Source organism: Cuculus canorus, chromosome 20 (genome assembly GCF_017976375.1).
Source record: "Cuculus canorus isolate bCucCan1 chromosome 20, bCucCan1.pri, whole genome shotgun sequence".
Lineage (NCBI taxonomy): Eukaryota > Metazoa > Chordata > Aves > Cuculiformes > Cuculidae > Cuculus > Cuculus canorus.
Window position 1 is genome coordinate 1,620,949 of NC_071420.1, and position 15,903 is coordinate 1,636,851.

The window sequence follows — 15,903 nt, forward strand, 5'->3', positions numbered from 1 at the left end:
ACGCCAGAGCTCCGGTGTATCATAATTCTGAAGTCTGTCAGTATTACATTTGGAGCTTGCTCTATATTCTCAACTGCAGAGCAACATTACCAGCCAGGCAAAGGCGGGGGGAATTACTCCAGGTATCGCATCTTAAACACGGGGCTTTGGACAACAGCTTTTCTGTAACTTCAGCTGTAGAACTAACTGTAGGAGGGACAATGTGGTGCAGGCAGGACTTCCACAATCTTCAGATTTACACTCCTGCATGTCCTGGTGTCCCAAAACCAAGATGGCACAGAAATCAAAGACTACTGATAAGCATAAGGCAGAAGCTCCACGAGCCAGCCTGGACTAAATCACAGGCCAGTCACAAGCCCTTTGGCACCAGAGAGTGATCTGGTTTCTTTAGAGGTGGTGTAGTTATGTGCACGTTCCTCATGGACTTCAGCTGAAACCTAGCACAAAGCATTTGTAAATCTGTTCCCATTATTTTAGGAAATCACTGGAGTAACATTCCCTTCACGCTCTCCAAAACACTGTTTGTGGAATTTTATCAAATGGCAGTAGGAAAACCACCGACTTTTCTGCTGATTGCAATAAAAAAAAAAAAAATCTGCTCCACACCAAAGGCCCAATTTGCTGGTTCCATTGGAATGCAAATGATGCAAAAGCCTTTGCAGAGGGGAAAATTGTATTCCTTCAGCACAAAGGAGCCAGTGCTGCAAACCCCTTTCACACAAGCAGTTCAGCTGACTCCCAAAGAGTTACAGAACGGACTCAATTTAGCCCTTTTACTCTAATATTACTGCATTTCACAGTAAGGACAACAGGATCAGACATAGATGAGGTTGCCAAAAGTAACGAAAATAACTAGAAGCAACAACAGAATAAAAGGCGTAGTATTCAAGGGTTTTATTAGTGGGGCTGGGGGAGGGGGAAGCTTAGAAGGGAGAGAAAGAGAAACACTTCCATGAAGTTCATGCTCTACTGATTCGCCTCGACCGTCATCTTTTGATATCAGCCCAAACCAGGGAGGGGATGGGCCTTGTAAAAATGAGATTTATAAGAACTGATGTTTTACATTACTGTAAATGTAAAGAAGCTGACAGCATGCATTCCAGTCTCTGCCAGGCAGGAATCCCCAAGTACATGTGCAAGAATGAGAAAGGAAGAAGAAATGTGAAATTTCATAGTTATCTAGATGTTAAGGCCAGAAGGGAACATTAGCCTATCTAGTCTGACCTCCCCATATAATACCAGCTCATTAATTATATTTATCATGACAAGCACTGAGTTTCCATCTCAACGTAACCAACTGCCAATTAATCCGAGTTAGCTGGCATTTCCACATGCTTGTCGGGATGCCTTGTAAGCCTTTGTTTCCCTGCACCTTGTTTGTGGAGTATAGAGTCTAACATGCCCAAGCATTTAGCTGAACTCAATTCAATTAGCTATTAATTATCTTGGGAAACTCAAGTGTAGGCAAACCTATTCGATGTGCTTAGAAACGTGGTGTAATCCCACAGTTTGGAGTTAAGGTGCATCAGGTCAACAACTATGGACTCTCCTATTTCTTGCAATAGAATTCAAGACAGCTTTAAAATAAATCTCAAACACCAACACTGTCCAACACCTATGGCTATGGAGATAACCTATAAAAATGGGAGCATTTTAATTTTACCACACCTATACAAGAGAAGCTGATAAAATACTGCTCAAAAAGGCTAAATACCACAAGCCAAAAGCCTGAACACTCAGTAAGGAAAGGCAAGAGGAGTTTTTTTCAGAAAAAAAACCCCAAACTGCATGTTAAATAAATATTCTACGCTTCTCCACCTCCAGCACAGAATTTCTGAATAATTCACAAGCAGGAACTACAAGCCTAAAAATTGTTCAGACGTTCTGTGTGGGAGAATACTTTCCTGGCACCTTGCACAGCCCACGTTCTGTACACACACAAAACATCATAACCCACCTAAACATGCGTACAAACAACAGGGCTCCAAAACCGAGACCTGTGCCTTTGACTACCACTTCTCACTTCCCCTCTCTTTCTTCTCACGCGCTGGCATGTACGCAGAATGGCCCCTCAAGAGTTTACCTTCCTGACTGACCCCAGTTCTTGCCAAAAGCTCCTCAAGGCATAGGATCATTACAACAGTATTTACAAAAAAAGGGTCCGATTCATTCATTTATTTCAGTCAAGAGAAAAGTCTTCATTAATGTCAACAGGCTTTGGCTCAGCCCCCAAAAAGTTGAATAGATTCCTCATTAGATCCGAAAGGAAAGGTGACATTTGGGCACACCTGCATCCACATCCATTTAAATCAAATTCAACGCAAGCACAATGTTTTTGTATTCAAAAAGTGTCTAGACTAATACAATTCAATTAAAATGAACTACCAGTTTTAAAGTGGGCTAGATCAGATCACAATAATTTACACTCAGGCTTGAAACCCAGTTCTGCTGCCACACATTTGTGCAGGCTCCCAGTAAAATCTTCAAAGCAAGAATATATTTAAGTCCATGATCTTGCCTAGCACCAATTAATCCTGTAACTGCTCTACGCCTCTGGAAACTGTGTAATCTGCCTGTGACTTAGTTCCTCCCCCACTCCTCCGCGACACCTATCCTGTTCTGCATTAATGCATTATCATCTCCAGATATACGCAGGGATACACTCCAGTTTTAAAAGTGATCCACGAACAGAGACAATGACAAAATTAATAAGTGACTTATTGGTAGCCGATTCCTGCAGGCTTCTCTGAAAAATCCCAAGCCCATATCAATAAAGCACATCTCATCTGACAGCTTTTCTCTAAACAGATGTGTAAAATAACAACCAGATGCAGCCAAGGCAGAGGCTGAGCCCACCAGGCAGAAACATCCTCTCTTTCTGGAAAATATTCTCCAGTACCTAAAGCGGACTTGATCTTGTTCAGAGTCAGTCAGTACTTAATCAGTGGCTTCGACATGGCTTACCTGGATGCTGCGCAGAACGTAATTTATTTTTTCAAAATATCAGGAATCAGAGTAACAGAATCCAGAAAAAATCCTCTAATACAAGACACTGAGAACACACAAACAAACATACACTAGATAGATACTAAAGAGTATCTTACCCTCTGTCTTCAGTCCCTTTTCAGCAACATATTACAGAACTAACTCAGAAGAAAATAAAGATATTCAGTGTGGAACATTCATACAGAAATGTTTAATATGCAAGAATGTAAAACCAGAAAACACATGGCATCTTTGGAGGTCTCCTGCTGGCAATGAATGTAAGTGGGATCTTTAATCACATCCTTAAGAGGCCTTGTCCATGAATGCACTGTTTAGTCAGAAGCCACAGATATTTGTCACGGGAGCAGTTAACCAACCCAGCGTACCGAGAGCCCAACTCAGGCAGTTATTTTAGAGGTCCTCACAGCTCCAGGTGGAAGCACAGCCCTTTACCAACACACTTGCTGCAAACGCACCTATTTCCACCCCAGAAACAGACAGTTCTGGGTCAGTCAAAGTGTTTGGACTTGACTGCACAGTTTAGGAACAAAGAGCTAACATCCCTTTCGTTGCCCAGACAGCACCGAACACCCAACCTTGTGCAGTCCCAGGCAAGTCCTGCAAATTTTCCCAAGCACTCCTTTTAGCCCTACGTTTAAGTAAAGCATCACTGCATAAAGCAACCTTGGCTAGCTGCATGTGAGACACAGAACACCTTAAGGGAATAACTAACCAATGAGTAACATAACTTACCCAGCAATGACTTAGAGTTGAAGAGACTGGCTATGGTAGGATTGTTAATAGCAAGTGCAAACTTTACAGAGTTCACACTCATTTCCCTTGTTTCATTTTTCCATATCTTCCTTTAGAATAAAGTTTCTTCACATCACTCCATTTAAAATACGTCTTGAAGGACATAAAAAGTGCATGTGCTCAAATATTCTGCAGTCCAAATGCAGTATGGAGAAGGAAAGGCAGGAACGGGAACCACTGTACAGACGACTGTCATTTGCCATTTCAAGGCTAACTGCATCCCTAGAGCAGCTACAAAGAAGCACACTATCTGTAACGCCACACAGACTGCAAGGAGGGCTACAGGACTACTTGTAGGGCACAGAAAAGGACTGGTCCCCACCATTACATTTAACTTCTTTCCAAGAGGCAAAATGCACTATTCTGTCTGTGGGCCCAGCGCAGCATGCTCAATGCACCAGTTCTTCTGGAGGGATTTCAAAGGGGGATACTATAGAAATGCTAAATGATGGGGAAACAAGGTTTCTTCTGGATAATGCATCTTGCTTGAGTACAACAAATACAGGAATCACATCCTGTGCATGGCTGCAATGCCACTACCTCATGGCAACAGAGAACATCCATGGCTGAATCACCTAGAGTAATGTCACAGCGGGCAGGAAACGACGATACAGTTGACTATAGAGAGTACAAATTAAAGTTCAAACATCACTGTGAGTTCAGAAAAGATGCACAAATTTCAGCGGAATTTAGAAAGCTGTATACAATTTTGTATCTCTTAGCAGCAGACAAGGCACTGTGCTGAAAACTTCAGGCTGCTGCCAGGCAGAGCTCACTGCTCCTACTCCATTAATCTATTAGGAACCCAGGCAGGTTTGGGGACAGCGGCCTTGCACGCACATGGAGCATCTCATTTGATTCTTTTATCTGATATACTTTATTCAGGTTTATTTTCTGATTGATCACAAATCTTTATATAACTTGGCCACAGCTCCACAAGGTGTAAATAACAGTTAATATTTGTTGCCCCCACTTTTTTTCCTTCAGTGAGCAAACCCATTCTTACAGACCCTGCATGTCTACCTTTTACCTAAACCAGTATTTACTCCATTTCTCCAAAACAACTTGTCTTGAGCTTATGCTGAAGGATAGGAATGCAGGATTCCAGTGTTTCATCTTAATCCACTGACAGACAGAATCAAAGAAAAAAAACGCCAAAAAAATCATCCAGTAGGGACCTATTGAACTCCTGGAAAGCGAAAGCATGTACATATGAAAACATAGACAACTACTCCTCCATTTAAAGGCTTGCCAATTCCATCAGTATCTTGCCTCACTTTGGTTTCTGCACGTTTTTAACTCATCTTGACAACTAAAGACTGAAAATAATATAAGACTATTTAAAAGCTCAAATTCACAGCTTCTTTTGTGGAGCATAAAGTATGCCTGTCTAACTGCTGACCACTGGAACATTATCAGCTTAGTATTTTTAACAAGAATTGTAAAGAGAAAATAATTCAAATAGCAAGAATGGCTACACGGGGCCCATACAACAGCTTCCACTCTTTGTTGATCAAGAGATAATTTCTTAAAGCTCTTGTTGCTCCCTGCCCTCCAGTCAGCTGTGGGGTTTTTTTGTCACTGAATCAAAATTTAACATAACAAGCCCCAAACCAGGGAACTGTTTAATTCCTGACACTGGTTGTGGCTTCACTGATGTTGCTTCCACCTTTTCTCTAGATCTTTCTTGCCCTTGAGGTAATTTTTTGGTGACATTTCCGTAAGATCCACTTCTAAGCTTCCTTCCCCTTGAAAACATACATAGAAATATGAATGGCAGGCATGCAATCTGTGCAGGGACACCGCACAGAAACTTGCACCTTGCACCCTTTTTCTATGTAAATAATGCAAAGATCCTGCGGGAACATGCCAGGGATCGGAATTTTTAATTAATGGGTCTCTTTAATGTGCAAATCAGGAGCAGATTGCAAATTCTGACTTGCATTGATTATGAAAAACATTAATTGAACGTGCAAGACCCCAAACAGAGGCAACATCTCAAGCCCTGGACTAGGCTGGAAGACACAGTGCAAGAGAATACAAATGTATCTTGGAGAAACAGACCACTCTAGCACCTCAGAAACGTAAGCTGGGGGAGTTCACGTGTGCAGTGCATTTAATGTTAAACATTTGCACTCTGCAGAGAGCCCAGCCATCGTTATTTCAGTATTAAAAACCACTCTCACTTTCTCCATGGATGCAAAACAGGAATAAACATGAGCTTTGTGACCACAGTTTGGTATCCGATTTGTATGTAAAAAAAAAAAAAAACTGGAATATAATTACAGATTAAAAAAAAAGGAAAGAAAAAGTGAGACAGTGCAAACAAAGCAATGCTGTCTCTTTAAATAGAAATTCATCCTATATAAATTATGGCCATAAACTTTTCCTGCAGTGCAGCCTAATTAATTCTTGTTCTATACACAAAGGGAAATGCTGGGTGACAAATGGGTGTGAAGCCTGAAAGCTGCCAGGTCTGCAAAACATTTTCTACTTCAATTTATAAGCAATTTTGCAGTAAATCATCCACCAGAACCTGAGATCTCAGGAATCCAAGACTGTCCAAAGCACGTTGTATCATTTTTTAAAAAAAATTATTTCATAAAAGATTATGAAAATAATAAATTATCGAGGTTTTGCAACCTGCGATCTCAAAATTTGGCAAACAAACATGACCTTCCCATTTCCACTCAGATTTGGCTTTAAAACCACAAATGTCTAGAACATCGCTGTCTCCTCTTTAACAGAATTATACTCAAACCCCCAGGGAATTTCACTCCCAGCACTGGCTGCACTGAGGGTTGGCACAAGTGGGAGAGACCAAAGAAGCAAATACACAAAGGACTGTTTCCATTTCAAATAATTCATCCTTCCTGCAAGGACAGAACAGAAATTTCATGAGCAATGGAAGGACCAGAGATAAATTACTGAAAGCTTCCAAAGAGATGCAAGGGAGCTCAGAGAGCCAGGTGCCAAGACTTCTGCCCTCAGCTGGCTGCAGTGTACACCCAGAGCTGGCATTTTTGGCACCAGCTGCTTTCTGCAACTTGAACTGAAAATCATTTCCTCCCATTCAATGAAGATGATGAAAGCATGCCAGATTTATTTTGTGGATTTGGAAAGAAGTGCTGAGGCTTCCCCAAAAGAAGCATATCATTCAGTCCAAAACGGTGTCAATGTCATCATATCCCAAATGCTGTCCAAGACTGAAATCACATACAATGGAACCACCTCCTCATTCAGGATTTACCAAGTCCTGTTATCTTTAAACTTTCTCATGCACAATTCTAATTTGTCCTGTCTGGGGAATGGGATCCTACCACAACTGAGATGAGAACTTAGGAGTCCAGAAATGTCTACCCAGCCCGCTACATCACTATTCAGTATGGAGTAAAAAAGTTTATTTTTATAGAAAAATCACTTAAACAGCTAAAAATTAAGACTTCTACTGGAAGCTAATTTATAATAACTGATATGTTTCCCCCTCATAAATCAAGGTGCATCAGTTCATGAAAGAACTTTAAATATATTACGCTGTATGATTTCAGAAAGGACCTAGTCTCACCTCCTGAACTGACAGGTCACAGCCCCGTTACCCAGGCAGAGGCTCTGTAAGTGAAGATGTAAGACAGCTCAGACTGCTCACGGGGTAAAGCTCTGGCTGCTGAATCCCTCTCCCAAGGCCCTATACAGCAAAATGAGACAGAAATGGGTCTTTGTCACATAACACAAACTACATCTCTACTCTTCTGTGAGATGTTCGTGTAAGTTTGCTCCTTTTTTCATGCTTGGCACTTTGTAACTTCCGGAAAGAGCATCTGTGCAGGGCAGTGAAAGGCACTGCACAGACAATAGTGCAGCTCATCAAAAATTACTATTTGTTGTAACTTACTTTAATCATACAATTACAGATTTTATTTAAAAAATATATAAGTTGAAAAAAGGAATATAACCATGGTCCCTTAGAGAACACCAGAAAACACCAAACAAGTATAGTAGTAGCAGCATGTTTCTAAATTCATTACTTTCCATCTGGCAGTCTGAGCACTTCCTCTGCTAACTTTGCCCAGGCCACTCCAGCCTTATTTCCTTGCTATCTTCACAGATGAAATGCAGAACACCAGCTGAGGCTATCAGGAACATCAGAGTATACTACTGCAACTTTCCTGCCCAGACATGAAGACAGGGAATCACTGAACAGTTATTAACAGTGGATTTTCCTTCAGCATTCCAGACAAGTGAAAGCTTAACCTCTCAGCTGTGCTGTGTACAGTATTATATTCCATGTTCCTGGATGTATTTTGCTTATGGGGAATATCAAAATGTCAGCCATTGTTTCTGTTAAAGGTCTTTAATGATGTTGCATTTTAGACCTGTAATGAAACATGGTGCTCAGTGCAGTCTGTAATGCATCTCATTAAATACATTAATAACATGCATTTCACTGAAAGGTCAGCTTAGTATTGTTGGGAGTTCGCCTTTTCTTCCTTAATCACTTCATTTAAAGCAGCAGAACTAACTTTAAAATATAAACTACCTCACCTGCTGTAACTCAGATAAGCTCATTAGCTGCCATGTTCAGATCAGGTGTAAGCCATAAGACGACGTCAAAAGTGTGTGTAGGAGCAAGATTCATGCCCCTACATGCAAGTTTGATGACAGTGAAAGTTCCTAATCCAGTTTTAAGATGACTTGTGCAAACCCAGGCCAGAATTTTCCCATGTGCAGGTATCCCTACAGCACATATGAGCTGGCACACTGTATGGCTGAGCAGATACACAACCACAACAAAGACAAGCCTCTGATGGCCAGCATGAAAGGCAGCAGGCACCACTACAGGGTTTCCTACTGACTGGTTCACTTCAAGTAGCTTCTTGGGATCCTCCATGAGGTGCTCACCTATGGAGCTAAAACATCCCAGAACGGGAACAGTATCTCATGATTGGGAAAGAAGACATCGAAGTGAAAGTGATAACCAACCTAGCAAGCTTTAAAAGGCTACTAGGCTTATCTTTATTATTTAAAATCACTGGAAGAATACACTGTGAAGTTCATTAATTTCTGATTAGTGGGATTAGAAAAAAGAACAACCTGTGTATAAACGCTCATCTGTGTGGTTTTTGACAGAAAACACATGTAAGGGAGGAACAGACACCAACTGATACCTGCAATAGTTTGTATTTATTCCTAAGGACAGCATACCAGACATTTATCTCCCTGCCGATTTACCTTAACGCCAGTAAAAAAAAAGTGTCAAATCTTAACAATCAAATAGACCCACAACACACTGAAGTCAAGTACTCAGTCCCTATCAACTGGAGTGTGCACGTTCTATTTGCCATATTGGATAATCTACTACAAATCTCATCAGATCAATATAATCAATACTGATCCTAAGAAACAAACAGATGAAGCAGCTCCAAGCTGAAAATGTATTTGCTGTTGACTTAGCAGCACAGGCTCTCTGCTTTGGGCTATGTTACTCCTGGTTAGGGCAAATCTTTGCATTTACTGACCTGGCAGAAAACTGGCACCACGAGGTGTCTCTGGACCACACAGCATCCCAACTATGCACCGGACAACAATAACCAAACCAATTACTCCTAAGATCTAGCACAAAACTTAAAATTTGATAAGCAAATATCAGTTCCCACACGAAATAGAAACAGCAGTGGGACCTGAGCTGAGGCTTTCCAACACTACATAAGTGATGACGGGCCACCAACAGAGATAAATCAGGCACACGCAGACCAGGGTGACAGGAAACGTTTTCTTTTTTTTGCTGGGGCAAGAAACACTTCTTGGTTTCTGTTTGCACGGTACCTTATTCATGATTAAGGCAACACAAACCAACAGCTAATACTACATGTAGACATGCGATCCAAAGCCCCCACTTTCCCATTAACACCTCTCAACACAGGCAAAACGTATGGGCTACAGCAGAGTCTACCCAAAGCAGAAAGACTGAAAAATTCTTACAGTTCTCCACAGCGTTGTCAAATTCTTGTCCACCTTCCTTTTTGAAGACTGGGTAAGTGTCTGGCTGTGGAAGCCGGTTGACTGTTGTAAGTGCCTTCTGCATCTTGATTCTTGCTTCCAATAGTTGATCCCACAGTACTTCATAACAAAGAGAAAAATACAATTATTTAGCAAGAGACTTGTGAAGAAGCTGTTGATTTAACAGCACAGGCCCTCTCCTTTGGCCTACATTACTCCTGATTAGGGTAAATCTTTGCATTCGCTGACCCAGCACAAACTGTCACTGCGAGGTCTCTCCGGACAAAGCAACATCACACCCTACAATCACAACTGCAATTCTGTGATTCACAATAAAAACATCCCTTTGCTTTACTGTTTAAAAGAACATTCTGCAAATGGAGGCTGATAGTTTAACAGCACGGATAGTATTCAGTATTACATTTTCAAGCAAAACAGAAGTGGTACCAGCACCACTGCTCAGCATAACCACTGTAGCAAGTCCCCATCCCCAACAATACTGCAAGTTTATTCAGTACTGGCTCAATTGATCCAGTGGATAAATACGCTTCGTCACATGAGATTTTGTACCAGCAGTGACACTGGTTTGCACAGCACATTTGGCAGAACATTTCTGAATTACTAGGGCTGCCGTAGCGGGCCCACGCAGTGTGCTAAAAGCATGTTAACATGCTGAAGTGCTTCCTAACTTGGCCAGTTTCTACAGTGTCAGCAAGGTGAAAGTCTTGTCAAAATACAAGGCAAACATGCACAAACCTAGCTGGTTCCTCACAGCTTTTCCTTTTTCTACTTCTTCAGACTCTTTTGCTTTTGAGAAAGTCCTTATCCCCCCATCATCTTCACTGTCTTTAGTTTCCTTTATACTCTCATGATTTTCACTCCCATACTCCTCCTCGTCACTTCCTTCTTCCATGCTGGCACCATCTTCATCCTCATCTTCATCTTCTCCCTCACTGCTTCCAACATCATCCATCCCCTCTGCAAATTTCTCAAAGTCTGTGTTATCCTGGAAACTGAACTTCGGTGCCTTAGCCTCGACAGCCAGATCTGCCTCTTCAACATCTTCCAAGTCATCCTCCTGGTCACTGCCAACACCACTGGGCTTCTCCTTTGTCTCACTGCTTACGCCGCCATCCTCTTCTGAATCTTCACTGCCACTGTACCATTCATCTAATGCTTCTCCAGCTAAAAATTGAAAGAAAAAAGTTATTTACTTATGATCAAAACGTGCCACTTTGCAGTACACATCATCAATAGCTACTGGCTTGGGCTAGTTGAGCTCCATACCCTGTTTTATCTGTGTATGATGTTGCTCTTTGTTTTGGCTAAATAATGGAAGCTTGAGGCCATATTCACAAAAAGATTACAGCTCACATTTTCTGCAGCAGCAATTAGATCCATGGCTTAGCTTTCCCATGCAACAATGACATGATAAGCAAACAAGGTGGTCAGAATTCACTATTTGCATTTTTAAAATAAGAACTTGCATGTACTTGCAGACTCGTGAGAAAAACTGGCTTAAAAATGGGAGCTGTTTCTTTTCCTCCACACAATGCTCAGTCCTTGCACAGAACCTTACATTTAGTCACGTTCTTTCCTCAGTCTGTAGAAGGGGAGCTCCTCTCCAGGCTTTCCTTTTCCCTCAGGCCAAAAGATACAGCCTGAATTTCAGGAAGGCACTTTAAGAAGTACCTGTTTATTGCCCTGTAACAGGGACCTAAAGTTTATCATCTTGGTTCAGGTGGCACTAGCTCAGTGAATATGTAAACGTCAAATTTTGAATGGTCTAGTGAAAAGAGGAAAGAAATGAAATTTCTTACCAGATCCTTCTTCAGAGAGAGCATCTCCCCAGAGCTCTTCTTGCAAGGCTTTGCGCGATGTAGCTTTTCCACCGTACCTTTTATCAGCTTCCAAGAGAGATGCTGAAGCTCTTTTCCGTATATTACCAACAGGGAAAATGTCATCTGCAGTTTCATCCTCAAATTTGTCAATCACTTTAGCGACTGTAGCTGTGGAAAAAAAAAGGGAGGAGGCATGTCTAAACTGAACTGAATTCCAGACTAGCAGAACTAGCTGTGAGAAAGAGCCATGGAAAACTCCTCAAGCTCTACAAACAAGAATATACTGCAAAGGTGAGCTGGATGGCAACACAGTCTCACACCAGAGGCTGGCTTTGAGGAGGTGCGTGGCTCTTCCCTGCCTGGTGAAGGAAAGCCAATACACCAGTTTTCTGCAAAGGGGGAAAGGTTACTGGGAAATCAAAGGCAGGAAAAAACCCTCAAAGCTGGGTTTTGCACACATCAGCACCACTCCTGCATAGGAACTACCGAGTGAAGTTACACTTAAGATATAGCAGAATAGGTCAGACAGCTCCAAGGGTATTTTCCTGTAATTTCTCTGTGCCCAGAGGTGTTCTCCCACCTGTCAGATTCCCCTCTGCAGAAGGAAGGAAGATGTTATACAAACTGACCAATTCCAAACCCCCTCTCAGCACTTTGGACTTCTCCATGTACAGGTTTGGTACCAGAAGGCTCAAACTCAATGCAGAGATGAACGTTTATTAGCAAACACCAAAAATCCTGCTGAATTCTTCTCTCCTTTTGAATGAGCATTGGCTGCGTTCACACTTTCTTCCCTATCTCTTCTTTATTTCAGAGAACCCACACAAAGCACTAGACAAACTAAGCCTATCCAGGCCCTTCCACAGATTCACGAGGTCTCATGAGAAGTGTAGTCCTCTGGAAGCAGGACTTGCTAAAGCTGGAATGCCCTCACTCACTTCACGCATACAGACTGGATGAGGAAAACTGCAATTCAGATGCGCTTCGGCCTCTTGCTGTATATGTGAGCTAAATAAATATGTTAACATTTTAGAATGGTTAACAAAGTCATTTCACTGCAGTTATCACTCTTTTTCAGTGATAACTGAAAGATTATCATCTTCTCCAGGACACAGGGAAGGAGCAGCCCAGCAAAGAGAACACATCGTTGTATACTCCCTCTTTATTTTCATTCATGTGCAAGACACCCTGTATGCAAAATTACAGGGTTAGCTTTGTTCAACCAATTGAGCGATCCAACTGGCTGAACATCGCTAAGTGCTCTTTTAATGTGTGTTTGGAAATGTTAATGCTTCATATATAGTGTTTACTTGAGGCAGGGGGGAAGCAAAAAAATCTCTGCTCATAATCAAAGCCACAAGATCAGGTCTAAATACAGTCTCTCCAGCTACAAGAGGATGGCAGGAAGCTCACCACCAAGAAATGACCTGGCAAGAGGGGCAGATGCAGAACGGCCTGTGGCACTCAATGGATCTTCTGACATTCTCAGTCTTGGCACCACTAAAGCATGAAGTCTGAAACTAAATCATGATTACTAAAGTGGCAAAATGCCTCTGCTGCATTCATTTCCAGTGGTTACAAACGCGTTGCTTACAAGATACTATTGCACTCACATACACTTGTCCAGAAGAACCAGGCCAGCTGGCACAACATTTACCATGAGAGGAGCCGACTGCTGCCAGTGTGTGATAGTGGTTAACCTGCTATCTCATGAGATGAATGCAGGAACTGTGTGTCAGACATGCTCCAGAGACAGGTCCTGCTGCCTAGTCTACTGGCCAGTGGGAAGATCTGCCCTGGAGAGGGTAAGTCAAAGATATGGCAGCCATCAGCATAGGAACTCAGGAGATGACACTGCCACCTATTTGTCATGGCGAAAGGGATAAATGTATCAAAAATCACAACTAAGAAAAAAGAGCTTGATTAGAAAGATAAGCTGGCCACTGGCATCAAGTAAGACTCATGCGGCATGCTGCAGCCTGCTCTGAGCGCTTGGTGTTCTGAGAGTCACCACCACAACCCCGGTCCTTACGGTAGCCCTGGCCCCTGAAGTGGCTCCCCTAACATAACCACGATGTCTGTGGTAGCCCTGGTTCCTGAGGTTAACCTGACCCTTGGAGTAACTCTAGCCCCTGAGGTGGCTCACCCGGCATAACCCCGGACCCTGGGGTTAACTCCAGTTCCTGAGGCGGCCCCGATCCCAGAGGTAATTCCAACCCCTGAGGTGCCCCCTGACATAACCTCGATCCCTGTGGCTCCCAAGGCGGCCCCTACCCCTGAGGCAACCCTGGCCCTTGAGGTGACCCTGGCCCCTGAGGTGCCCCCCGGCAAATCTCCGATCCCTGAGCTGGCCCCAACCCCTAAAGCACCCCCCCTGCGATAATCTGAATCCCTGAGGTGAATCCAACCCCTCAGGTGGCCCCCCGGACATAGCCCCGATCTCTGGGGTAGCCCCTGACGCAGCCTCCACCCCTAAGGCAGCTTTCCTGACGTAACCCCAATCCCTGTGGCAGCCCCGGTCCCCGAGATACCTTAGGGATCGAGATTATGGCGGTGGGGGTTACTCCAGCCCCTGAAGTGCCCCCTCCGACATAACCCCGGCCCCTGAGGTGGCCTCGGCCCGAGAGGCAGCTCATCCTTAAAGCAGCCCGAGTCCCTGAGGTGAATCCAACCCCCGAGGTGCCCCCCTGCCCCCTGTGGTAGCCCCGGTCCCCCACATCGCTCCCCTCATACAACCCCGACCCCTGAGGCCTCGTCCCGCCTCAGCGGGGCCGCCACCCCACACGCGGAGGCGCCACGTGCGGCCGGTCCGGAGGCGCCCAGCCCTCCCTAGCCCTTCCCCGGCGGTCGCGGGTGTGAAATCCTCTTCCCGGCCTTCCCTCACCTTCCTCCGCGTCGTCCTCGGGGTCGCGCAAGCTGGGCCGGGGGTTGAGCAGCTCCTCCAGCTGCTGCGCTAAGGGCGCCGCCATGTTCGCGCGGGAGGGAGGGGAGGAGGAAGGAGGAGGGGCCAAGAGAGAGCGCGCAGTCTGCGGAGGGAGTGTGGCTTGTGCGGATCGGGCGTGGTCTGACACTGTGTAGACGAAGGGGCGTGGTCTTAGAGTGTGGGGCGTGGTTCTTTGAGGGGCGTGGTCGCTGTGTGGAGGCGTGGTCTGTGAGCGCATGCGCGCAGACGCGGGGGCGTGGTCTGTGCGCGGGGGGCGTGTCCGTGCTGCCGGGTCCTAGCGCCCGCCGGGCGGGAGCGCGGCGTCCCGCGGGTAACCGGTGCAGCGGGGCTCGGGGGTGCCCGTCCCGTGTCTAACGAGCGGCTACGCTGTGAGCCCAGGGGTGGCAGCGACAAAGGACAGAGGCACCGGCCCCAGCCCCGCCGCCCGGTCCCGCAGCATCAAACCGGGGATAGCGGTGACCCCGCACATCGCGGCGTGAGGGTCGGAGCGGAGCGGCACCGGGAACGGGAGCCAAGCGCAGCGTCACGGCCAGCCAGCGCCGCCGCCTGCGCCCAGCGGGAGTCGTTCCGTTCTTGTCCTCTGTGCTGAGCATTTGGGGGGCTCTGCGCCAGCCGGGGGGTGCTGAGCGGGGAGCCCTGCGGGCAGCCCGGCCACGGGCATCCCTACCGCGGACTGACTCCGGAGGGATCCCCACGCCAGGTTTACACCAGGATCCCTACGCCAGGTTTACACCACACCAATCCCTACACCAGAGTTATCCCAGACTCCACGAACCCGTATCAGCGCCAGCGCTCCGGCGGTGCTCCTGCCAAACCGCGGCCTGGCAGCTGCGGCCAAGCAGAGCGGGAGTGCTCTGCTGCGAGCGTTAAGGAGAGCGCGCTCCCCCGACAGCATCTCCCGGCGGGTTTGGGGCCCCCGAACACCGGGTCAGAGCTGGAATTAGGGAACAGCAAGAGAGGGTGCCGTGTGTTTTGTTACGAGGCAGATGGGCCCCAAATCAGTGCCTCAGCCCTGAGTCGCAGGTGTGGGTCTGAACACCGAACCGCACAGCAGACCCAAAGAGGGGTCAGGATTTGGGCTTTTTCCGCTGCCGACGGTGCCAGCAGGAGCCGGGCACCGGCCCTGGCCCGGGCCGCACCGCTGGCGCATCCCTGCCTCGCCAACACAAGGCTTTTCCCCACTCCTTATCGGGTTTGTAAGTGGCAGGAGGGTGCAGCAGGCGGGGTGCGGGCAGGGTGGGATGCAGGATGGGATGCAGAATGGGATGCAGGCAGGGTGGGATGCAGGCAGGATGGGATGCAGGATGGGATGCAGAATGGGAT

General features: G+C 45.6%; 1 protein-coding gene across 2 annotated transcripts in view; it reads right to left on the bottom strand.

The window, feature by feature from the left end:
• AATF (apoptosis antagonizing transcription factor) overlaps positions 1-14,680 on the bottom strand; it is a 59,252-nt gene extending 44,572 nt beyond the window's left edge. For both annotated transcript variants that reach the window (XR_008453124.1, XM_054085071.1), the window contains exons 1-4: positions 14,521-14,680; positions 11,616-11,804; positions 10,552-10,980; positions 9,778-9,915 (exon numbers count right to left, since the gene is read on the bottom strand). Coding sequence is in view for 1 of the 2 variants with exons in the window: in XM_054085071.1 (XP_053941046.1) it covers positions 9,778-9,915; positions 10,552-10,980; positions 11,616-11,804; positions 14,521-14,605 (841 nt within the window). In the remaining variant the exon portion in view is untranslated. The remainder of the gene's footprint in view (positions 1-9,777; positions 9,916-10,551; positions 10,981-11,615; positions 11,805-14,520) is intronic.
• Positions 14,681-15,903: the final 1,223 nt, after the last annotated feature.